At 38.9% G+C, this 25,547-nt stretch overlaps 6 gene segments (V, D, J or C); all 6 read right to left on the bottom strand.

The window, feature by feature from the left end:
* Positions 1–8,053: 8,053 nt before the first annotated feature.
* LOC122998936 lies at positions 8,054–9,148 on the bottom strand. The segment is given in 2 exon segments: positions 8,054–8,666; positions 8,821–9,148. Coding segments are annotated over 2 exon segments (396 nt in total).
* A 2,646-nt stretch (positions 9,149–11,794) lies between these two features.
* Positions 11,795–12,937, bottom strand: LOC122998929. The segment is given in 2 exon segments: positions 11,795–12,313; positions 12,443–12,937. Coding segments are annotated over 2 exon segments (453 nt in total).
* Positions 12,938–13,241: 304 nt separating this feature from the next.
* On the bottom strand, positions 13,242–14,301 carry LOC122998942. The segment is given in 2 exon segments: positions 13,242–13,815; positions 13,988–14,301. Coding segments are annotated over 2 exon segments (387 nt in total).
* A 4,510-nt stretch (positions 14,302–18,811) lies between these two features.
* Positions 18,812–19,997, bottom strand: LOC122998939. The segment is given in 2 exon segments: positions 18,812–19,477; positions 19,892–19,997. Coding segments are annotated over 2 exon segments (396 nt in total).
* Positions 19,998–20,193: 196 nt separating this feature from the next.
* Positions 20,194–20,748, bottom strand: LOC122998938. The segment is given in 2 exon segments: positions 20,194–20,536; positions 20,691–20,748. Coding segments are annotated over 2 exon segments (396 nt in total).
* A 247-nt stretch (positions 20,749–20,995) lies between these two features.
* Positions 20,996–21,811, bottom strand: LOC122998943. The segment is given in 2 exon segments: positions 20,996–21,344; positions 21,517–21,811. Coding segments are annotated over 2 exon segments (387 nt in total).
* Between the last annotated feature and the right edge of the window lie 3,736 nt (positions 21,812–25,547).

Below are 25,547 nucleotides of genomic sequence, written 5' to 3'. Positions count from 1 at the left end.
CACAAACCTCCCATCTGCAAATAAACTTGTACGTGGGTGGTGTCATAATGTTTCCTCCTCTTGACATTATAACCACCACCATCACCACTACACACCACTGGCTGAGTATAAAGCTCCCGTTAAAGATATACTGCCTCCTTATGACAGACTGTTAACTTTCTCATTCCCAAGACCAAGAAAAAAATTTACTATTTCTTTAGTAAATCTTTCTGTGTTAAATTCTGATATGACTGCAGGACATATATTTTACAATGTTGTGAGTCCAGATATATCAAGTCTACATTATTAATTATTTATATTATTGTTAAATGCTGCATTATTATGTAATAGTAATAGCATCAAATCCAGGATCTCATGATGAACCAGCTGACTAATGTGAGTCGTTCAGTGTGTCTCTGCTTTGTGTTATCAGCAGGTGAATGATTGTGATTGTGTAACTGGTTTCATCAGAGAAGGTTTTTGTCAAAGACAGAGGGTTTGTGCAGCACTGTGCTTCACTGGCAGCACATAAATACACTGCTCTGTCCTCAGATTGACTCAGCTTTGGAATATGAAGAGATGACAGACTTCTACCATCACCACTCACATTATGAGTCTCTTTGAATTTATCTTCAACAGCTGGAGAAGAGTATCGTGCATAACCAACAAGAGCCATATCACTTTTCCCATCAGACTGTTTGTACCACTGGATCATATTAAAATTAGTGTTTGAATGGCTGCAGTTTATCAGGATTTCTTCACCAAGATCTTTGATCATGGCTGCTGGAGTCTGATCAACACTGTTCTTTGAGAGTTCTGTGAAAGAAATGTGAAACAAACAACTTTAATGGAGAGAAAAACCTGCAGTGAACATATTTAGAACCATATGTCATAAGTTAATGTAATATTACCTATTAAACAGAACGGCAGAGCTGCTAAATGTATGAGGAGTCTGATCATGATCCAAATGCAGATGAAAACACGTCTCCACTCTCTACCACTATGCAAAAGTGAAGCCAAAATATCTCCTGTTCTGGAGCTGCCATCTTGCTTGTGTGACGTCGTTTGATGCCAGAGTCTGCGCAGTAGAGTCGGGTGGCGGGATGACGGCCCACAGAACCATAGATGAACTCTCTAAGATTTTTCTTTATGCATCCATGCACAGAACATGCCCCCTCAGCTGTTCCGCGGCCTGACGGAGGTTTGAGAGCGGTTGTCGCAGCTGTCAATCATGATGTCATTCCCCCTTTCATTTATCATCAAATAACTAATTAAAAACAAACTTGTAAGAAAAATGAGCACTTGGACAAACATCAGCATGATAAGAACTACCTGAAATGACAGAAACCATACAATACAGAGCAGAGCTGCAGAGAGTTTGATCAGACCAGCTGGGATCATTATTGTGTTCTGAGTAAAATGAAAATGAGAGACACTCAGTCTGTGTGATGGAAGGTGTGACGTTACAACAGAGTTTATTTCTGTGTTGTAAGTAACAGGTGGGAGTGTGGCTTTATTGTGAGTTGTTGTGTGTTGTACTTGAGGTCCCCCTACAGTGCAGCAGATAAATACAGTTGGTAACAGCTTGCTGAGGTTTTTGTTCAGCTGTCAAGTGCATCTGTATCACTGTGTTGACTCACAGCACAGAAATACAAGCCTTTATCTCCTGGTTCCAGATTCTTCACTGTGAATGTCCCACTGGCAGCGTCAGGCTTAGTAGCTGAGAATCTCCCATTTTTGAAGTCTGGTTCAAAGTCAGGTTTACTGTTTGGAACAGTGAACACAATGAGATTCATTGTTTCTCCTGGCAGCTGTCTGTACCAGTACATCTGGTTAAAACTAGCAGTCTTAGTGTGACTGCAGTTCATTGTGGCAGACTGACCCTCTTTGCTCCACAGCAGAGGGGTCTGGGTGACATCACTCCCATCAATTAGAACTGTCGGGGTCAACAATTGCATGTCATGTTACAAGACCAACAATAACTCCTCTGCATACAGGCAGAATGTTCAACATACAATCATTAACATGAATTTAAATCTTCCACAAGTTGGAAGAAGTAAAAGTGATCATTTTTTCTCTCATTTAGTAACCACAATGATGTACCGTACCTACAATACAGAGCAGAGCTGCAGAGAGTTTAATCAGACCAGCTGTGATCATTATTGTGTTCTGAGCAAAATGAACTTAGAGACCAGAGTCACTGTCAGTCTGTGTGATGAGAAGTGTGACGTTACAGCAGAGATATAAAGAGTTGCAGGTGGGAGTGTCTCTGCAGTGTGATGTCCTGTGAACTGCTGTATCAAACTCCACATCAGAGTGTAACTGGAAGTGTTTGTGGTGCTCAAGGTCCCCCTACAGTACAGGAGAGAGAGATGTACAGTACAGGAGATAAATTGAGTTGGTAGCAGTTGTTCCAACAGTGTACTGGGGTTTTTGTTCAGCTGTCAAGTGCATCTGTATCACTGTGCTCACTGACAGCACAGAAATACAAGCCTTTATCTTCTGGTTCCAGATTCTTCACTGTGAATGTCCCACTAGCAATGTCAGGCTTAGTGGCTGAGAATTTCTCTTTGCTGAAATTTCCAAAGTCGTGATTTTCTTTGCCGAGTGTTGTGAACACAATGAGTTTCATTGCTTCTCCTGGCAGCTGTTTGTACCAGTACATCTGAATGTAGCCAGCACCCTTGGTGTGGTTGCAGTATATTGTTGCTTCTTCATCCTTGTTTTTCCACAGTATGGAGGTCTGGGTGACATCACTCCCATCAATTAGGCCTGTGTGTAAAACAGAAAAAGTTACCACTAATTGATTGATTAATTAATTTAACTCAAACAATGACATTTGTCATTGTCTGCTTTCATCATTTAAATAAAAGTTTAAGACAGTAATGCAGTGACATGATTTACTGTATTTAACCTTTTATCCAGAGAAAAAATACCAATAAGCTGAGGAGACCATGTTTGACGATGTCCATGTTCTGGAGTCTCATATATGACTGTCAGTGCACTGTAGTTAGACAACAGAGATATGAAGAGTTGCAGCTGGGTGTGTCATTGAAGTGTGTGACGTTCTCTGACACTGTAAACTGCTGTATAAAATCTACATTGTCAGTTTCGTGTAGATGTGTGGATATAAGTGTTGCTGGAGGTTCCCCTACATTCAGATCAGTCCCACTGACGAGCTGAGGAGGCCTAATTGATAATGTGTGGTGATGAGTCCAACACATTTAAAAAATGATGAGGCTGCACTTATAATATGAAGCAGTGATGAAAAATGTTAACATTTTATCAGTTCTAATATTAAATAAAGTGTTTCAGTTAAATTCTAAAAAGATGTCTTTATTAACATTTACGTACTGTATGAAAGAGAAAGAGAGCTTTGAGTCATCATAGTGGTCTTCTTAATATGAGATCCAGCCACAGTAAACATGCTGAATGACTGAGGCTGTTTTTTATAAAGGGAAGTGGGAAGTTAAAGGCGTTGCTCCACAGAAAGGACCTCCCATTAAAATCACTGATCTCATTCACAAGATAGACCAACATTGGTTAGAGTGGTTTATTCCAGGTGCAAAGAGGCTGTGAGCTGTAACACAAAGATTAAAAATGTGATGAGGTTTTTGTACTGAGGAGCAGTGATATGTAGCACTGTGGAAACTAGCAGCACAGAAGTAAACTGCACTGCTGTTCAGGTTCAGTCCTTCAATTATTAATGTGCAGGTTTGGTCTTTATTTGCATTCCCCTCGATCTTCACACCCATTCCAGTCTCTGGGTTAGCAGTGGTCCCTGACATGTATCCCAGGAACAGTAGTTGTCCGTTTGACTGCTTATACCAGAGGATCTGGTTGTAGCTCCCAAAACTGTGTGAACAGCCGATTTTAGCAGTTTCTCCTGTTTTGTTGTACATGTGAGCTGGAGTCTGGTAGACTTGGTCACTGAGAGAGGAACCTGTAGAAAAGGCATCAACAAAAACAACACACCATATAAGAATAAACACTGGTGAATACAGTAATGTCACAAAGTTCACTAAAGCTTAAATATCAGCACTGTATAATATAAAAGATTTGATGACATTACCTGAAAAGAGAACAATGTTTAAAGTAATTTGTAGGAAAAGGATGATCATGTTGTCTTTTGTTTGGTAATAATTTTACTGTTGCTATGATTAGCAATGTATCAGCAGTTCTACTGATTATTTCCAACCTCCTCTTTGCACAAACCTCCCATCTGCAAATAAACTTGTACGTGAGTGGTGTCATAATGTTTCCTCCTCTTGACATTATAACCACCATCATCACCACTACACACCACTGGCTGAGTATAAATGCCCCTTTAAAGATATACTGCCTCCTTATGACAGACTGTTAACTTTCTCATTCCCAAGAACAAGAAAATTAACTTTTTTCTTTAGTAAATCTTTCTGTGTTAAATTCTGATATGACTGCAGGACATAAATTTTACAATGTTGTGAGCCCAGATATATCAAGTCTACATTTTTTGTTGTTTTCAAGACAAGATATTTGTGATTTAAATTCCACATTTTCCCAAATAGTTAAAAAACACACATTAAGATCTGTGGAGAAACACTGCACCCTCATGGATGTGATAGTAATAACATCAAATCCAGGATCTCATGATGAACCAGCTGGCTGATGTGAGTTCAGTGTGTCTCTGCTTTGTGTTATCAGCAGGTGAATGATTGTGATTGTGTAACTGGTTTCATCAGAGAAGGTTTTTGTCAAAGACGGAGGGTTTGTGCAGCACTGTGCTTCACTAGCAGCACAGAAATACACTGCTCTGTCCTCAGATCGACTCAGCTTTGGAATATGAAGAGATGACAGACTTCTACCATCACCACTCACATTATGAGTCTCTTTGAATTTATCTTCAACAGCTGGAGAAGAGTATCGTACATAACCAACAAGAGCCATATCACTTTTCCCAGCAGACTGTTTGTACCACTGGATCATATTAAAATTAGTGTTTGAATGGCTGCAGTTTATCAGGATTTCTTCACCAAGATCTTTGATCATGGCTGCTGGAGTTTGATGAACACTGTTCTTTGAGAGTTCTGTGAAAAAAATGTGAAACAAACAACTTTAGTGGAGAGAAAAACCTGCAGTGAACATATTTAGAACCATATGTCATAAGTTAATGTAATATTACCTGTTAAACAGAACGGCAGAGCTGCTAAATGTATGAGGAGTCTGATCATGATCCAAATGCAGATGAAAACAAAACAATAATGTCAAGTGCAAACTGAACAGAGCTGTCTGGATGTAAAGGAGGAGGAGGAGTCGACATAATGGACGTCACATCTTTTCATCAGTGGATTTATACAGTCTACTGTTGTGTTGGTTAATACAGGAAGAGGCGGCTTTAATGCTGATATCAGTGATTTCCTGCTACAGGCTGCAGTTAGATGCAGGTGTGCTCTTCTTCAGTGTAAAGTGATGAGAGAGGGTTTTTGTAGAGGCAAGGTAATTGTGTCACTGTGCCTACTAGCTGCACAGTAATACATGCCACCGTCCTCTGACTCTCTGAGTTTTAGTACATGAAGTTGAGATTTCACTGAACCATCTCCAGTCACATTGAAATGTTGTTTGAATTGATCCTCAATGGTTGGGTTAGTACGCACAGTATATCCAATGAGTTTAAGGTTAGAGTTTCCCGTCGACTGCTGATACCACAATATTGTATCGTATCCACTGATTGAATGGTTGCAGTTGATTGTCTCTGAACTGTCAGCACTTCCTAATATTGATGATGGAACTTGAAGGACTTTAGTGCTCAGTGAACAACCTGCTTTTAAGAAAGAAAAAATATTAAGAAAACAGAAATGGTTATAAAATATATATCTTTTAGAAAACAGTTCTAATTTCTACCTACAGGAAAGTGAGAGAAGCAGCAGAGTGATGCTGTTGAGGTTTCTGATCATGATGTCCTCCTCTTTGTCTCCACATTGACTGACAGACTGAACAGATGTTGAGGGACAAACTCAGAGGGGAGGAGACAGAGATTTGGATTATGTGAGCAAGTCTCTGGTTGTTGTCGTGCTGTGATGTAAATTTTCAATTACTGAAACACCTTCACAATGTATTTTATATGGTGTTAATCGATTGGCAGACAATTAATCAACTCCTACTCTGATGGTGAAATCATATATTAAGCTAAAACACCAAACATTTGCTGGTTCCAGCTGGTTTGATCAAACAAGCAATTCAAAGATGTTCACTTTGCTCTGTTATTGGTGGTGGATATATTTTCACTATTCTGACATGTATTTTAAATAAATATTGAACTGAAAAGAATAAGGAATCAATAATTAATGAACATAATACTGAAAACCTAGGTGTACAGTAATATAATTTATTGTATATTTTCTTGTTATGAAATATTTTGAAATGTAAACTTTTGTTGAGCACAGCTGCTTGGAGTTTCTTGTGTTCCCTGTTTCAGTATTTTCATGTCCCTTTTATATCCGAGTTATCTGTCTTCTCATTAATTCTTGGTCTTTAAAATGCTCTTTATTCCTTTCTCCTCCCTCTCTAATCTGATGTTGAAGTGATTTTCATCTTTTTCAGTTTGTATGTTGTTACAGTGTTTGTAATGATTGTGAATACAGTAACTCAGTCTTGTGTCTTGTGGTTTCCAGTCTAATAATCGTTCTTCTTTGCTGGAAATTTGGCCTCACTGAAGTCACTTTCATATGTATGTGGGGGATTTGGGGTCATGAAAATGTTTTGCTTCATCTCTTCTCCTGGCTGCTGTCTGCACCAGTACATGTGCCAATATGAGCCTTAGTGTGACTGCAGTTCATTGTTGCAGACTGACTCACGTTCCTCCACAGCAGAGGGATCAGTGTGACATCACTCCCATTAATTAGACCTGTGAGAGGTAAAAAAAAAAAAAAAAATAGCGTTACAGAACCACCAGTGAGTCCTCTGTTTTCAGTCAGAGCATAAAATCATTAATATGTCTTTAAAGCTAAAGTGGCAGCTTCTCCTTTCAATCCTCGGTCTCATGATGTACAGTACCTACAATACAGAGCAGAGCTGCAGAGAGTTTGATCAGACCAGCTGGGATCATTATTGTGTTCTGAGTAAAATGAAAATAAGAGACACTCAGTCTGTGTGATGGAAGGTGTGACGTTACAACAGAGTTTATTTCTGTGTTGTAAGTTACAGGTGGGAGTGTGGCTTTATTGTGAGTTGTTGTGTGTTGTACTTGAGGTCCTCCTATAGTACAGCAGATAAATACAGTTGGTAACAGCTTGCTGAGGTTTTTGTTCAGCTGTCAAGTGCATCTGTATCACTGTGTTGACTCACAGCACAGAAATACAAGCCTTTATCTTCTGGCAGCAGATTCTTCACTGTGAATGTCCCACTCGCAGCATCAGGCTTAGTAGCTGAGAATCTCTCTTTGCTGAAATTTCCAAAGTCGTGATTTTCTCTGCCGAATGCTGTGAACACAATGAGTTTCATTGCTTCTCCTGACAGCTGTCTGTACCAGTACATCTGAATGTAGCCAGCATCCTTGGTGTGGTTGCAGGACATTGTTGCACTTTCATCCTTGTTTTTCCACAGTATGGAGGTCTGGGTGACATCACTCCCAACAACTAGACCTGTGTGTGAAACAGTAAAAGTTACCTCAAGTGAATATTTTAACTCACATACAGTAGAGTATTTTACAACCGTTGTCATTGTCTGCTCTCATTCCCGAAATAAAAGTTTTAGTTGTAATGCAGAGATCATTGTACTCAGTCTGGATGATAATTTAGTGATTCAAACTGACTCTCAGTTGAATAGTGTCGTATCATGATGAAATGCTCATATCATGTTAGTGTTTTGCAGGTGTCCAAATGTAAATATTCCATCTAATTGTAAATTGTTTGACATGTATAAATAGTTTTACTGATGTAAAGCATAATAGTGGATTGTATTAATTTGCCATGATTGATATTTTTAGTTATCAGTCAACATTCCTATTTCTATCATGATATTGATTTCAACCATATTTCTCAGCCCCAGATATCACTATACTTTACCTTTGTTCCAAAGTAGAAATAGTATGAAGCTGAGGAGACCATGTTTGATAATGTCCATGTTGTAAAGCACCAAGTCTCATATATACTGTAACTGTCAATGTAATTACAGAGATATAAAGAGTTACAGGTGGGAGTGTCTCTGCAGTGTGATGTTCTGTGAGCTGCTGTATCAAACTCCACATCAAAGTGTAACTGGGAGTGTTTGTGGTGCTCGAGGTTCCCCTACAGTACAGGAGAGAGAGATGTACAGTACAGGAGATAAATTGAGTTGGTAGCAGTTGTTCCAACAGTGCACTGAGGTTTTTGTTCAGCTGTCAAGTGCATCTGTATCACTGTGCTCACTGACAGCACAGAAATACAAGCCTTTATCTTCTGGTTCCAGATTCTTCACTGTGAATGTCCCACTAGCAAAGTCAGGCTTAGTGGCTGAGAATCTCCCATTTTTTAAGTCTGGTTCAAAGTCATGATCTGTTTTTGCAGTTGTTGTAAAAACTATTAGTTTCATTGTTTCTCCTGGCAGCTGTCTGTACCAGTACATCTGGTTGTAACTAACACCCTTGGTGTGGTTGCAGTCTATTTTTGCATTTTCACCCTTGAATTTCCACATTATGGAGGTCTGAGTGACATCACTCCCATCAACTAGACCTGTGTGTAAAACAGTAAAAGTTAGCACCAGTGAACATTTTAACTCACATACAGTAGCCCTGTAGACTAGTAGACCATCAAATTGATGTTCAACATTTGCTTGTTATACGTAATAATAAAGGTTAAAGGCTATAATGTAGTGGGTTGATCTCACCTTTTATCCAGAGCAGAAGTGTCAACAAGCTTAGGAAACCATGTTTGATGATGTCCATGTTGTAGAAGTCAGAGACTGAAAGAGGTCTAATCTAACTGTCAGTGTAGTTACAGAGATCTAAAAGGTTCCAGGTGGGTGTTTCATAGATGATGTTCTCTGATGCTGTTAGCTGCTGTGTAATCCACGTGATGAATCAGTGTATCATCAAGTATAACTGGGAGTGTTTGTGGTGCTCGAGGTCCCCCTACAGTACAGGAGAGAGAGATGTACAGTACAGGAGATAAATTGAGTTGGTAGCAGTTGTTCCAACAGTGCACTGGGGTTTTTGTTCAGCTGTCAAGTGCATCTGTATCACTGTGCTCACTGACAGCACAGAAATACAAGCCTTTATCTTCTGGTGCCAGATTCTTCACTGTGAATGTCCCACTAGCAAAGTCAGGCTTAGTGGCTGAGAATTTCTCTTTGCTGAAATTTCCAAAGTTGTGATTTTCTTTGCCGACTGTTGTGAACACAATGAGTTTCATTGCTTCTCCCGGCAGCTGTTTGTACCAGTACATCTGGTTGTAAATAAAATCCTTGGTGTGGTTGCAGGACATTGTTGCTTCTTCATCCTTGTTTTTCCATAGTATCGAGATCTGGGTGACATCACTCTCATCAACTAGGTCTGTGTGTAAAACAGAAAAAGTAACCACTAATTGATTGATTAATTAATTTAACTTAAACAATGACATTTGTCATCGTCTGCTTTCATCATTTAAATAAAAGTTTAAGACAGTAATGCAGTGACATGATTTACTGTATTTAACCTTTTATCCAGAGAAAACATACCAATAAGCTGAGGAGACCATGTTTGACGATGTCCATGTTCTGGAGTCTCATATATGACTGTTAGTGTACTGTAGTTAAACAACAGAGATATGAAGAGCTGCAGCTGGGTGTGTCACTGAGGTGTGTGACGTTCTCTGACACTGTAAACTGCTGTATAAAATCTATATTGTCAGTTTCGTGTAGATGTGTGGATATAAGTGTTGCTGGAGGTTCCCCTACATTCAGATCAGTCCCACCGACGAGCTGAGGAGGCCTAATTGATAATGTGTGGTGATGAGTCCAACACATTTAAAAAATGATGAGGCTGCACTTATAATATGAAGCAGTGATGAAAAATGTTAACATTTTATCAGTTCTAATATTAAATAAAGTGTTTCAGTTAAATTCTAAAAAGATGTCTTTATTAACATGTAACACTGTATTAAAGAGAAAGAGAGCTTTGAGTCATCGTAGTGATCTTCTTAATATGAGATCCAGCCACAGTAAACATGCTGAATGACTGAGGCTGTTTTTTATAAAGGGAGGTGGGAAGTTAAAGGCGTTGCTCCACAGAAAGGACCTCCCATTAAAATCACTGATCTCATTCACAAGATAGACCAACATTGGTTAGAGTGGTTTATTCCAGGTGCAAAGAGGCTGTGAGCTGTAACACAAAGACTAAAAATGTGATGAGGTTTTTGTACTGAGGAGCAGTGATATGTAGCACTGTGGAAACTAGCAGCACAGAAGTAAACTGCACTGCTGTTCAGGTTCAGTCCTTCAATTATTAATGTGCAGGTTTGGTCTTCATTTGCATTCCCCTCGATTTTCACACCCATTCCAGTCTCTGGGTTAGCAGTGGTCACTGACATGTATCCCAGGAACTGTAGTTGTCCATTTGATTGCTTATACCAGAGGATCCGGTTATAGCTCTGAATACTGTGTGAACAGCTGATTTTGGCAGTTTCTCCTGTTTTGTTGTACATGTGAGCTGGAGCCTGGTGGACTTGGTCACTGAGAGAGGAACCTGTAGAAAAAGTACCAACAATACACAATCACATTAAATGAGGATGAATACTATTAAATAGATAAATGAGAGAACACAGGACAGGAATTCAACATGATAAATAGAGAATATGTGGACAAAACATTATGTATTTGATTAAATCAAAGCCCATATCTCTTTCTTGAACCTCAATCCCAAAATGTATCAGAGTCTATAGCCTGTAACTGGAATAGCTGACTATTTGCTTAATAAATATAAATCCACCTTTTTAATGAAGAAATGTCTTAAAAGACTTCTGTACCTGAAACCAGAATAACATTAAAGGCGATGCAGAAGAAAAGGATCATGTTGTGTTCTGGCCAAATTTAACACCAGTTTGTGTTTTCGTCACACTTTATGCTGGTATGCTGATACTTTCCACCTCCTTTACTGAAAAAACCCTCTTATCAGGAAAACAAACACAACTTCTTTAAAGTGGGTGGTGTCGTAGTGCATTCTCCACCTCTAAACATTAAAACCATCATGTCAGCTACCACCACACACCACAGGCTCAATGAAGATATACTGCCACCCTGTGAAAGGAAGCAAAACAGAAAAGACCTGTAGTAATCCCTGCAAACGTTTGTACACAACAGAGTATTTGTAAAATTTTGTATTTAACCAGTAGTTTTTAAGTCCTGTTTGAATTTTACAGAGTTTATTTTATTTAGCTGTGGCCCTTAATGGATGAAATAATGCATGTTTGTTTTTTCTTTGTACATAACAGCTTTTACAGTGATTAATACTTAAACTTGAACAATTATAGTATTAAACCACAAATTGAAAAACAGCCACAATCACATATGAAGAAGAGTTAAATGTATATACATATGTAAAATAAGTATTTTTGTGTTTCTCAATTATTATTGGTCTAAATATTACAAAGTAAACTAGAGGACATGTCTAAAATGTAGACTTGGTTGTTTAGAAACTTCTGGTAATGTAGTATGAATTAATATGATGGGACAGTCTTGCCTTTAATGATTATTTATGGTAACAATAATAACAATAACAATTTCATATTTTTTTAATCATGAAACATTGTCATTGTTATTTTGAATGTAAACATACAAGCAGATGGATCTGATATATGTGGTGAGAATTTAAGACATCAAAGTGATGCTGTTGAAATGAGATGTAGCCCTGAATGTCTGAAGCTGCTCTTTATAACAGGAGGCTTCACATACAGAACCTCCCGTTATAATATCTGATCTTTGTGAGAGGAGACCAACAGTGGTTAGAACGAGTTAATACAGGTGCAACGAGGCTGTGAGCTGTAATACAGAGATGAAAAACTGTGGTGATGAGGTTTTTGTACTGAGGAGCAGTGATATGTAGCACTGTGGAAACTAGCAGCACAGAAGTAAACTGCACTGCTGTTCAGGCTGAGTTCTTTAATTGTCAATGTGCAGTTCTGGCCTTTACTTGCACTCCCTTCCATCGTCACATCCACACCAGGCTCTGGATTTCCTTTGTCAAAATTCATATATCCCAGGAACTGTAACTGTTTGTTGAATTGTTTGTACCAGTTGATCTGGTTGTAGGTCCCAAAACTGTGTAAACAGCTGATTTTGGCGGTTTTCCCTGTTTTGTTGTATATGTGAGCTGGAGTCTGGTAGACTTGGTCACTGAGAGAGGAACCTGTAGAAAAAGTGTCAACAAAAACAACACACCATATAAGAATAAACACTGGTGAATCCATTAATGTCACAAAGTTCAATAAAGCTTAAATATCAGCACTGTATAATATAAAAGATTTGATGACATTACCTGAAAACAGAATAATATTTAAAGTAATTTGTAGGAAAAGGATGATCATGTTGTCTTTTGTTTGGTAATAATTTTACTGTTGCTATGATTAGCAGTGTATCAGCAGATATACTGATTATTTCCAACCTCCTCTTTGCACAAACCTCCCATCTGCAAATAAACATGTACGTGGGTGGTGTCATAATGTTTCCTCCTCATTATAACCATCATCATCACCACTACACACCACTGGCTGAGTATAAAGGTCCCATTAAAGATATACTGCCTCCTTATGACAGACTGTTAACTTTCTCATTCCCAAGAACAAGAAAATGAACAATTTTCTTTAGTAAATCTTTGTGTTAAATTCTGATATGACTGCAGGACATATATTTTACAATGTTGTGAGTCCAGATATATCAAGTCTACATTATTTATTGTTGTCAAGACATTTGTGAGAGAAACACTGCACCCTCATGGATGTAATAGTAATAACATCAAATCCAGGATCTCATGATGAACCAGCTGGCTGATGTGAGTCGTTCAGTGTGTCTCTCCTTTGCCTTATCAGCAGGTGAATGATTGTGATTGTGTAACTGGTTTCATCAGAGAAGGTTTCTGTCAAAAACGAAGGGTTTGTGCAGCACTGTGCTTCACTAGCAGCACAGAAATACACTGCTCTGTCCTCAGATCGACTCAGCTTTGGAATATGAAGAGATGACAGACTTCTACCATCACCACTCACATTATGAGTCTCTTTGAATTTATCTTCAACAACTAGAGTTTGATGATGTCCATGTTGTAGAAGTCAGAGACTGAAAGAGGTCTAATCTAACTGTCAGTGTAGTTACAGAGATCTAAAAGGTTCCAGGTGGATGTTTCATAGATGATGTTCTCTGATGCTGTTAGCTGCTGTGTAATCCACGTGATGAATCAAAGTGTAACTGGGAGTGTTTGTGGTGCTCGAGGTCCCCCTACAGTACAGGAGAGAGAGATGTACAGTACAGGAGATAAATTGAGTTGGTAGCAGTTGTTCCAACAGTGCACTGAGGTTTTTGTTCAGCTGTCAAGTGCATCTGTATCACTGTGCTCACTGACAGCACAGAAATACAAGCCTTTATCTCCTGGTTCCAGATTCTTCACTGTGAATGTCCCACTAGCAGCATCAGGCTTAGTGGCTGAGAATCTCTCTTTGCTGAAATTTCCAAAGTCATGATTTTCTCTGCCGAATGCTGTGAACACAATGAGTTTCATTGTTTCTCCTGGCAGCTGTCTGTACCAGTACATCTGGTTAAAATTAGCAGTCTTAGTGTGACTGCAGTTCATTGTGGCAGACTGACCCTCTTTGCTCCACAGCAGAGGGGTCTGGGTGACATCACTCCCATCAATTAGACCTGTCGGGGTCAACAATTGCATGTCATGTTACAAGACCAACAATAACTCCTCTGCATACAGGCAGAATGTTCAACATACAATCATTAACGTGAATTTAAATCTTCCACAAGTTGGAAGAAGTAAAAGTGATCATTTTTTCTCTCATTTAGTAACCACAATGATGTACCGTACCTACAATACAGAGCAGAGCTGCAGAGAGTTTAATCAGACCAGCTGTGATCATTATTGTGTTCTGAGCAAAATGAACTTAGAGACCAGAGTCACCGTCAGTCTGTGTGATGAGAAGTGTGACGTTACAGCAGAGATATAAAGAGTTGCAGGTGGGAGTGTCTCTGCAGTGTGATGTCCTGTGAACTGCTGTATCAAACTCCACATCAGAGTGTAACTGGAAGTGTTTGTGGTGCTCAAGGTCCCCCTACAGTACAGGAGAGAGAGATGTACAGTACAGGAGATAAATTGAGTTGGTAGCAGTTGTTCCAACAGTGTACTGGGGTTTTTGTTCAGCTGTCAAGTGCATCTGTATCACTGTGCTCACTGACAGCACAGAAATACAAGCCTTTATCTTCTGGTGCCAGATTATTCACTGTGAATGTCCCACTAGCAAAGTCAGGCTTAGTGGCTGAGAATCTCTCTTTGCTGAAATTTCCAAAGTCGTGATTTTCTTTGCCGAGTGTTGTGAACACAATGAGTTTCATTGCTTCTCCTGGCAGCTGTTTGTACCAGTACATCTGAATGTAGCCAGCACCCTTGGTGTGGTTGCAGTATATTGTTGCTTCTTCATCCTTGTTTTTCCACAGTATGGAGGTCTGGGTGACATCACTCCCATCAATTAGGCCTGTGTGTAAAACAGAAAAAGTTACCACTAATTGATTGATTAATTAATTTAACTTAAACAATGACATTTGTCATTGTCTGCTTTCATCATTTAAATAAAAGTTTAAGACAGTAATGCAGTGACATGATTTACTGTATTTAACCTTTTATCCAGAGAAAAAATACCAATAAGCTGAGGAGACCATGTTTGACGATGTCCATGTTCTGGAGTCTCATATATGACTGTTAGTGTACTGTAGTTAGACAACAGAGATATGAAGAGTTGCAGCTGGGTGTGTCATTGAAGTGTGTGACGTTCTCTGACACTGTAAACTGCTGTATAAAATCTATATTGTCAGTTTCGTGTAGATGTTTGGATATAAGTGTTGCTGGAGGTTCCCCTACATTCAGATCAGTCCCACCGACGAGCTGAGGAGGCCTAATTGATAATGTGTGGTGATGAGTCCAACACATTTAAAAAATGATGAGGCTGCACTTATAATATGAAGCAGTGATGAAAAATGTTAACATTTTATCAGTTCTAATATTAAATAAAGTGTTTCAGTTAAATTCTAAAAAGATGTCTTTATTAACATTTACGTACTGTATGAAAGAGAAAGAGAGCTTTGAGTCATCATAGTGGTCTTCTTAATATGAGATCCAGCCACAGTAAACATGCTGAATGACTGAGGCTGTTTTTTATAAAGGGAGGTGGGAAGTTAAAGGCGTTGCTCCACAGAAAGGACCTCCCATTAAAATCACTGATCTCATTCACAAGATAGACCAACATTGGTTAGAGTGGTTTATTCCAGGTGCAAAGAGGCTGTGAGCTGTAACACAAAGATTAAAAATGTGATGAGGTTTTTGTACTGAGGAGCAGTGATATGTAGCACTGTGGAAACTAGCAGCACAGAAGTAAACTGCACTGCTGTTCAGTCTCAGTCCTTCAATTATTAATGTGCAGGTTTGGTCTTCATTTGCATTCCCCTCGATTTTCACACCCATTCCAGTCTCTGGGTTAGCAGTGGTCACTGACATGTATCCCAGGAACTGTAGTTGTCCGTTTGACTGCTTATACCAGAGGATCCGGTTATAGCTCTGAATACTGTGTGAACAGCTGATTTTGGCAGTTTCTCCTGTTTTGTTGTACATGTGAGCTGGAGTCTGGTAGACTTGGTCACTGAGAGAGGAACCTGTAGAAAAGGCATCAACAAAAACAACACACCATATAAGAAGAAACACTGGTGAATACAGTAATGTCACAAAGTTCACTAAAGCTTAAATATCAGCACTATATAATATAAAAGATTTGATGACATTACCTGAAAAGAGAATAATATTTAAAGTAATTTGTAGGAAAAGGATGATCATGTTGTCTTTTGTTTGGTAATAATTTTACTGTTGCTATGATTAGCAGTGTATCAGCAGTTCTACTGATTATTTCCAACCTCCTCTTTGCACAAACCTCCCATCTGCAAATAAACTTGTACGTGGGTGGTGTCATAATGTTTCCTCCTCTTGACATTATAACCACCACCATCACCACTACACACCACTGGCTGAGTATAAAGGTCCCATTAAAGATTTACTGCCTCATTATGACAGACTGTTAACTTTCTCATTCCCAAGAACAAGAAAATTAACTTTTTTCTTTAGTAAATCTTTCTGTTTTAAATTCTGATATGACTGCAGGACATAAATTTTACAATGTTGTGAGTCCAGATATATCAAGTCTACATTATTTGTTGTTTTCAAGACAAGATATTTGTGATTTAAATTCCACATTTTCCCAAATAGTTAAAAAACACACATTAAGATCTGTGGAGAAACACGGCACCCTCATGGATGTGATAGTAATAACATCAAATCCAGGATCTCATGATGAACCAGCTGGCTGATGTGAGTTCAGTGTGTCTCTGCTTTGTGTTATCAGCAGGTGAATGATTGTGATTGTGTAACTGGTTTCATCAGAGAAGGTTTTTGTCAAAGACGGAGGGTTTGTGCAGCACTGTGCTTCACTAGCAGCACAGAAATACACTGCTCTGTCCTCAGATCGACTCAGCTTTGGAATATGAAGAGATGACAGACTTCTACCATCACCACTCACATTATGAGTCTCTTTGAATTTATCTTCAACAGCTGGAGAAGAGTATCGTACATAACCAACAAGAGCCATATCACTTTTCCCATCAGACTGTTTGTACCACTGGATCATATTAAAATTAGTGTTTGAATGGCTGCAGTTTATCAGGATTTCTTCACCAAGATCTTTGATCATGGCTGCTGGAATTTGATGAACACTGTTCTTTGAGAGTTCTGTGAAAAAAATGTGAAACAAACAACTTTAGTGGAGAGAAAAACCTGCAGTGAACATATTTAGAACCATATGTCATAAGTTAATGTAATATTACCTGTTAAACAGAACGGCAGAGCTGCTAAATGTATGAGGAGTCTGATCATGATCCAAATGCAGATGAAAACAAAACAATAATGTCAAGTGCAAACTGAACAGAGCTGTCTGGATGTAAAGGAGGAGGAGGAGTCGACATAATGGACGTCACATCTTTTCATCAGTGGATTTATACAGTCTACTGTTGTGTTGGTTAATACAGGAAGAGGCGGCTTTAATGCTGATATCAGTGATTTCCTGCTACAGGCTGCAGTTAGATGCAGGTGTGCTCTTCTTCAGTGTAAAGTGATGAGAGAGGGTTTTTGTAGAGGCAAGAAGGTATTTGTGTCACTGTGCCTACTAGCTGCACAGTAATACATGCCACCATCCTCTGACTCTCTGAGTTTCAGTACATGAAGTTTAGATTTCACTGAACCATCTCCAGTCACATTGAAATGTTGTTTGAATTGATCCTCAATGGTTGGGTTAGTACGCACAGTATATCCAATGAGTTTAAGGTCAGAGTTGCCCGTCGACTGCTGATACCACAATATTGTATTGTATCCACTGATTGAATGGCTGCAGTTGATTGTCTCTGAACTGTCAGCACTTCCTAATATTGATGATGGAACTTGAAGGACTTTAGTGCTCAGTGAACAACCTGCATTTAAGAAAGAAAAAATATTAAGAAAACAGAAATGGTTATAAAATATATATCTTTTAGAAAACAGTTCTAATTTCTACCTACAGGAAAGTGAGAGAAGCAGCAGAGTGATGCTGTTGAGGTTTCTGATCATGATGTCCTCCCCTTTGTCTCCACATTGACTGACAGACTGAACAGATGTTGAGGGACAAACTCAGAGGGGAGGAGACAGAGATTTGGATTATGTGAGCAAGTCTCTGGTTGTTGTCGTGCTGTGATGTAAATTTTCAATTACTGAAACACCTTCACAATGTATTTTATATGGTGTTAATCGATTGGCAGACAATTAATCAACTCCTACTCTGATGGTGAAATCATATATTAAGCTAAAACACCAAACATTTGCTGGTTCCAGCTGGTTTGATCAAACAAGCAATTCAAAGATGTTCACTTTGCTCTGTTATTGGTGGTGGATATATTTTCACTATTCTGACATGTATTTTAAATAAATATTGAACTGAAAAGAATAAGGAATCAATAAATAATGAACATAATACTCAAAACCTAGGTGTACAGTAATATAATTTATTGTATATTTTCTTGTTATGAAATATTTTGAAATGTAAACATTTATTGAGCACAGCTGCTTGGAGTTTCTTGTGTTCCGTGTTTCAGTATTTTCATGTCCCTTTTATATCCGAGTTATCTGTCTTCTCGTTTATTCTTGGTCTTTAAAATACTCTTTATTCCTTTTTCCTCTCTCTCTAATCTGATGAAGTGATTTTCATCTTTTTCAGTTTATCTTGTTGTTACAGTGTTTGTAATGATTGTGAATACAGTAACTCAGTCTTGTGTCTTGTGGTTTCCAGTCTAATAATCGTTCTTCTTTGCTGGAAATTTGGCCTCACTGAAGTCACTTTCATATTTATGTGGGGGATTTGGGGTCGTGAAAACGTTTCACTTCATCTCTTCTCCTGGCTGCTGTCTGTACCAGTACATGTGCCAATATGAGCCTTAGTGTGACTGCAGTTCATTGTTGCAGACTGACTCACGTTCCTCCACAGCAGAGGGATCAGTGTGACATCACTCCCATTAATTAGACCTGTGAAGGTAAAAAAAAAAAAAAGTTACAGAACCACCAGTGAGTCCTCTGTTTTCAGTCAGAACATAAACTCTTTAATATGTCTTTAAAGCTAAAGTGACAGCTTCTCTGTATTGTACAGTACCTACAATACAGAGCAGAGCTGCAGAGAGTTTGATCAGACCAGCTGGGATCATTATTGTGTTCTGAGTAAAATGAAAATGAGAGACACTCAGTCTGTGTGATGGAAGGTGTGACGTTACAACAGAGTTTATTTCTGTGTTGTAAGTTACAGGTGGGAGTGTGGCTTTATTGTGAGTTGTTGTGTGTTGTACTTGAGGTCCTCCTACAGTACAGCAGATAAATACAGTTGGTAACAGCTTGCTGAGGTTTTTGTTCAGCTGTCAAGTGCATCTGTATCACTGTGTTGACTCACAGCACAGAAATACAAGCCTTTATCTTCTGGTTCCAGATTCTTCACTGTGAATGTCCCACTAACAGCATCAGGCTTAGTAGATGAGAATCTCTCATCTTTGAAGTCTGGTTCAAAGTCATGATCTGTTTTTGCAGTTGTTGTAAAAACAATTTGTTTCATTGCTTCTCCTGGCAGCTGTCTGTACCAGTACATCTGGCTGTAGCCAGCACCCTTGGTGTGGTTGCAGGACATTGTTGCACTTTCATCCTTGTTTTTCCACAGTATGGAGGTCTGGGTGATATCACTCCCAACAACTAGACCTGTGTGTGAAACAGTAAAAGTTACCTCAAGTGAATATTTTAACTCACATACAGTAGAGTATTTTACAACCGTTGTCATTGTCTGCTCTCATTCCCGAAATAAAAGTTTTAGTTGTAATGCAGAGATCATTGTACTCAGTCTGGATGATAATTTAGTGATTCAAACTGTTTGACTCTCAGTTGAATAGTGCCGTATCATGATGAAATGCTCATATCATGTTAGTGTTTTGCAGGTGTCCAAATGTAAATATTCCATCTAATTGTAAATTGTTTGACATGTATAAATAGTTTTACTGATGTAAAGCATAATAGTGGATTGTATTAATTTGCCATGATTGATATTTTTAGTTATCAGTCAACATTCCTATTTCTATCATGATATTGATTTCAGCCCCAGATCTCACTGTACTTTACCTTTGTTCCAAAGTAGAGATAGTAAGAAGCTGAGGAGACCATGTTTGATAATGTCCATGTTGTAAAGCACCAAGTCTCATATATACTGTAACTGTCAATGTAATTACAGAGATATAAAGAGTTACAGGTGGGAGTGTCTCTGCAGTGTGAAGTTCTGTGAGCTGCTGTATCAAACTCCACATCAAAGTGTAACTGGGAGTGTTTGTGGTGCTCGAGGTTCCCCTACAGTACAGGAGAGAGAGATGTACAGTACAGGAGATAAATTGAGTTGGTAGCAGTTGTTCCAACAGTGCACTGAGGTTTTTGTTCAGCTGTCAAGTGCATCTGTATCACTGTGCTTACTGACAGCACAGAAATACAAGCCTTTATCTCCTGGTTTCAGATTCTTCACTGTGAATGTCCCATTAGCAAAGTCAGGCTTAGTGGCTGAGAATCTCCCATTTTTGAAGTCTGGTTCAAAGTCATGATCTGTTTTTGCAGTTGTTGTAAAAACTATTAGTTTCATTGTTTCTCCTGGCAGCTGTCTGTACCAGTACATCTGGTTGTAGGTAACATCCTTGGTGTGGTTGCAGGACATTGTTGCATTTTCATCCATGAATTTCCATATTATTGAGGTCTGAGTGACAACACTCCCATCAACTAGACCTGTGTGTAAAACAGTAAAAGTTAGCATCAGTGAACATTTTAACTCACATACAGTAGCCCTATAGACTAGTAGACCATTAAATATATGTTCAACAATTGCTTGTTAGACGTAATAATAAAGGTTAAAGGCTATAATGTAGTGGGTTGATCTCACCTTTTATCCAGAGCAGAAGTGTTAACAAGCTTAGGAAACCATATTTGATGATGTCCATGTTGTAGAAGTCAGAGACTGAAAGAGGTCTAATCTAACTGTCAGTGTAGTTACAGAGATCTAAAAGGTTCCAGGTGGGTGTTTCATAGATGATGTTCTCTGATGCTGTTAGCTGCTGTGTAATCCACGTGATGAATCAAAGTGTAACTGGGAGTGTTTGTGGTGCTCGAGGTCCCCCTACAGTACAGGAGAGAGAGATGTACAGTACAGGAGATAAATTGAGTTGGTAGCAGTTGTTCCAACAGTGCACTGAGGTTTTTGTTCAGCTGTCAAGTGCATCTGTATCACTGTGCTCACTGACAGCACAGAAATACAAGCCTTTATCTCCTGGTTCCAGATTCTTCACTGTGAATGTCCCACTAGCAGCATCAGGCTTAGTGGCTGAGAATCTCTCTTTGCTGAAATTTCCAAAGTCATGATTTTCTCTGCCGAATGCTGTGAACACAATGAGTTTCATTGTTTCTCCTGGCAGCTGTCTGTACCAGTACATCTGGTTAAAATTAGCAGTCTTAGTGTGACTGCAGTTCATTGTGGCAGACTGACCCTCTTTGCTCCACAGCAGAGGGGTCTGGGTGACATCACTCCCATCAATTAGACCTGTCGGGGTCAACAATTGCATGTCATGTTACAAGACCAACAATAACTCCTCTGCATACAGGCAGAATGTTCAACATACAATCATTAACGTGAATTTAAATCTTCCACAAGTTGGAAGAAGTAAAAGTGATCATTTTTTCTCTCATTTAGTAACCACAATGATGTACCGTACCTACAATACAGAGCAGAGCTGCAGAGAGTTTAATCAGACCAGCTGTGATCATTATTGTGTTCTGAGCAAAATGAACTTAGAGACCAGAGTCACCGTCAGTCTGTGTGATGAGAAGTGTGACGTTACAGCAGAGATACAAAGAGTTGCAGGTGGGAGTGTCTCTGCAGTGTGATGTCCTGTGAACTGCTGTATCAAACTCCACATCAGAGTGTAACTGGAAGTGTTTGTGGTGCTCAAGGTCCCCCTACAGTACAGGAGAGAGAGATGTACAGTACAGGAGATAAATTGAGTTGGTAGCAGTTGTTCCAACAGTGTACTGGGGTTTTTGTTCAGCTGTCAAGTGCATCTGTATCACTGTGCTCACTGACAGCACAGAAATACAAGCCTTTATCTTCTGGTGCCAGATTATTCACTGTGAATGTCCCACTAGCAAAGTCAGGCTTAGTGGCTGAGAATCTCTCTTTGCTGAAATTTCCAAAGTCGTGATTTTCTTTGCCGAGTGTTGTGAACACAATGAGTTTCATTGCTTCTCCTGGCAGCTGTTTGTACCAGTACATCTGAATGTAGCCAGCACCCTTGGTGTGGTTGCAGTATATTGTTGCTTCTTCATCCTTGTTTTTCCACAGTATGGAGGTCTGGGTGACATCACTCCCATCAATTAGGCCTGTGTGTAAAACAGAAAAAGTTACCACTAATTGATTGATTAATTAATTTAACTTAAACAATGACATTTGTCATTGTCTGCTTTCATCATTTAAATAAAAGTATCAGACAGTAATGCAGTGACATGATTTACTGTATTTAACCTTTTATCCAGAGAAAAAATACCAATAAGCTGAGGAGACCATGTTTGACGATGTCCATGTTCTGGAGTCTCATATATGACTGTTAGTGTACTGTAGTTAGACAACAGAGATATGAAGAGTTGCAGCTGGGTGTGTCATTGCAGTGTGTGACGTTCTCTGACACTGTAAACTGCTGTATAAAATCTATATTGTCAGTTTCGTGTAGATGTTTGGATATAAGTGTTGCTGGAGGTTCCCCTACATTCAGATCAGTCCCACCGACGAGCTGAGGAGGCCTAATTGATAATGTGTGGTGATGAGTCCAACACATTTAAAAAATGATGAGGCTGCACTTATAATATGAAGCAGTGATGAAAAATGTTAACATTTTATCAGTTCTAATATTAAATAAAGTGTTTCAGTTAAATTCTAAAAAGATGTCTTTATTAACATTTACGTACTGTATGAAAGAGAAAGAGAGCTTTGAGTCATCATAGTGGTCTTCTTAATATGAGATCCAGCCACAGTAAACATGCTGAATGACTGAGGCTGTTTTTTATAAAGGGAGGTGGGAAGTTAAAGGCGTTGCTCCACAGAAAGGACCTCCCATTAAAATCACTGATCTCATTCACAAGATAGACCAACATTGGTTAGAGTGGTTTATTCCAGGTGCAAAGAGGCTGTGAGCTGTAACACAAAGATTAAAAATGTGATGAGGTTTTTGTACTGAGGAGCAGTGATATGTAGCACTGTGGAAACTAGCAGCACAGAAGTAAACTGCACTGCTGTTCAGTCTCAGTCCTTCAATTATTAATGTGCAGGTTTGGTCTTCATTTGCATTCCCCTCGATTTTCACACCCATTCCAGTCTCTGGGTTAGCAGTGGTCACTGACATGTATCCCAGGAACTGTAGTTGTCCGTTTGACTGCTTATACCAGAGGATCCGGTTATAGCTCTGAATACTGTGTGAACAGCTGATTTTGGCAGTTTCTCCTGTTTTGTTGTACATGTGAGCTGGAGTCTGGTAGACTTGGTCACTGAGAGAGGAACCTGTAGAAAAGGCATCAACAAAAACAACACACCATATAAGAAGAAACACTGGTGAATACAGTAATGTCACAAAGTTCACTAAAGCTTAAATATCAGCACTATATAATATAAAAGATTTGATGACATTACCTGAAAAGAGAATAATATTTAAAGTAATTTGTAGGAAAAGGATGATCATGTTGTCTTTTGTTTGGTAATAATTTTACTGTTGCTATGATTAGCAGTGTATCAGCAGTTCTACTGATTATTTCCAACCTCCTCTTTGCACAAACCTCCCATCTGCAAATAAACTTGTACGTGGGTGGTGTCATAATGTTTCCTCCTCTTGACATTATAACCACCACCATCACCACTACACACCACTGGCTGAGTATAAAGGTCCCATTAAAGATTTACTGCCTCATTATGACAGACTGTTAACTTTCTCATTCCCAAGAACAAGAAAATTAACTTTTTTCTTTAGTAAATCTTTCTGTTTTAAATTCTGATATGACTGCAGGACATAAATTTTACAATGTTGTGAGTCCAGATATATCAAGTCTACATTATTTGTTGTTTTCAAGACAAGATATTTGTGATTTAAATTCCACATTTTCCCAAATAGTTAAAAAACACACATTAAGATCTGTGGAGAAACACGGCACCCTCATGGATGTGATAGTAATAACATCAAATCCAGGATCTCATGATGAACCAGCTGGCTGATGTGAGTTCAGTGTGTCTCTGCTTTGTGTTATCAGCAGGTGAATGATTGTGATTGTGTAACTGGTTTCATCAGAGAAGGTTTTTGTCAAAGACGGAGGGTTTGTGCAGCACTGTGCTTCACTAGCAGCACAGAAATACACTGCTCTGTCCTCAGATCGACTCAGCTTTGGAATATGAAGAGATGACAGACTTCTACCATCACCACTCACATTATGAGTCTCTTTGAATTTATCTTCAACAGCTGGAGAAGAGTATCGTACATAACCAACAAGAGCCATATCACTTTTCCCATCAGACTGTTTGTACCACTGGATCATATTAAAATTAGTGTTTGAATGGCTGCAGTTTATCAGGATTTCTTCACCAAGATCTTTGATCATGGCTGCTGGAATTTGATGAACACTGTTCTTTGAGAGTTCTGTGAAAAAAATGTGAAACAAACAACTTTAGTGGAGAGAAAAACCTGCAGTGAACATATTTAGAACCATATGTCATAAGTTAATGTAATATTACCTGTTAAACAGAACGGCAGAGCTGCTAAATGTATGAGGAGTCTGATCATGATCCAAATGCAGATGAAAACAAAACAATAATGTCAAGTGCAAACTGAACAGAGCTGTCTGGATGTAAAGGAGGAGGAGGAGTCGACATAATGGACGTCACATCTTTTCATCAGTGGATTTATACAGTCTACTGTTGTGTTGGTTAATACAGGAAGAGGCGGCTTTAATGCTGATATCAGTGATTTCCTGCTACAGGCTGCAGTTAGATGCAGGTGTGCTCTTCTTCAGTGTAAAGTGATGAGAGAGGGTTTTTGTAGAGGCAAGAAGGTATTTGTGTCACTGTGCCTACTAGCTGCACAGTAATACATGCCACCATCCTCTGACTCTCTGAGTTTCAGTACATGAAGTTTAGATTTCACTGAACCATCTCCAGTCACATTGAAATGTTGTTTGAATTGATCCTCAATGGTTGGGTTAGTACGCACAGTATATCCAATGAGTTTAAGGTCAGAGTTGCCCGTCGACTGCTGATACCACAATATTGTATTGTATCCACTGATTGAATGGCTGCAGTTGATTGTCTCTGAACTGTCAGCACTTCCTAATATTGATGATGGAACTTGAAGGACTTTAGTGCTCAGTGAACAACCTGCATTTAAGAAAGAAAAAATATTAAGAAAACAGAAATGGTTATAAAATATATATCTTTTAGAAAACAGTTCTAATTTCTACCTACAGGAAAGTGAGAGAAGCAGCAGAGTGATGCTGTTGAGGTTTCTGATCATGATGTCCTCCCCTTTGTCTCCACATTGACTGACAGACTGAACAGATGTTGAGGGACAAACTCAGAGGGGAGGAGACAGAGATTTGGATTATGTGAGCAAGTCTCTGGTTGTTGTCGTGCTGTGATGTAAATTTTCAATTACTGAAACACCTTCACAATGTATTTTATATGGTGTTAATCGATTGGCAGACAATTAATCAACTC

The sequence above is a fragment of the Thunnus albacares genome, chromosome 15 (genome assembly GCF_914725855.1).
Source record: "Thunnus albacares chromosome 15, fThuAlb1.1, whole genome shotgun sequence".
Classification (NCBI taxonomy): domain Eukaryota; kingdom Metazoa; phylum Chordata; class Actinopteri; order Scombriformes; family Scombridae; genus Thunnus; species Thunnus albacares.
This window is presented reverse-complemented; position numbering and strand designations above follow the sequence as displayed.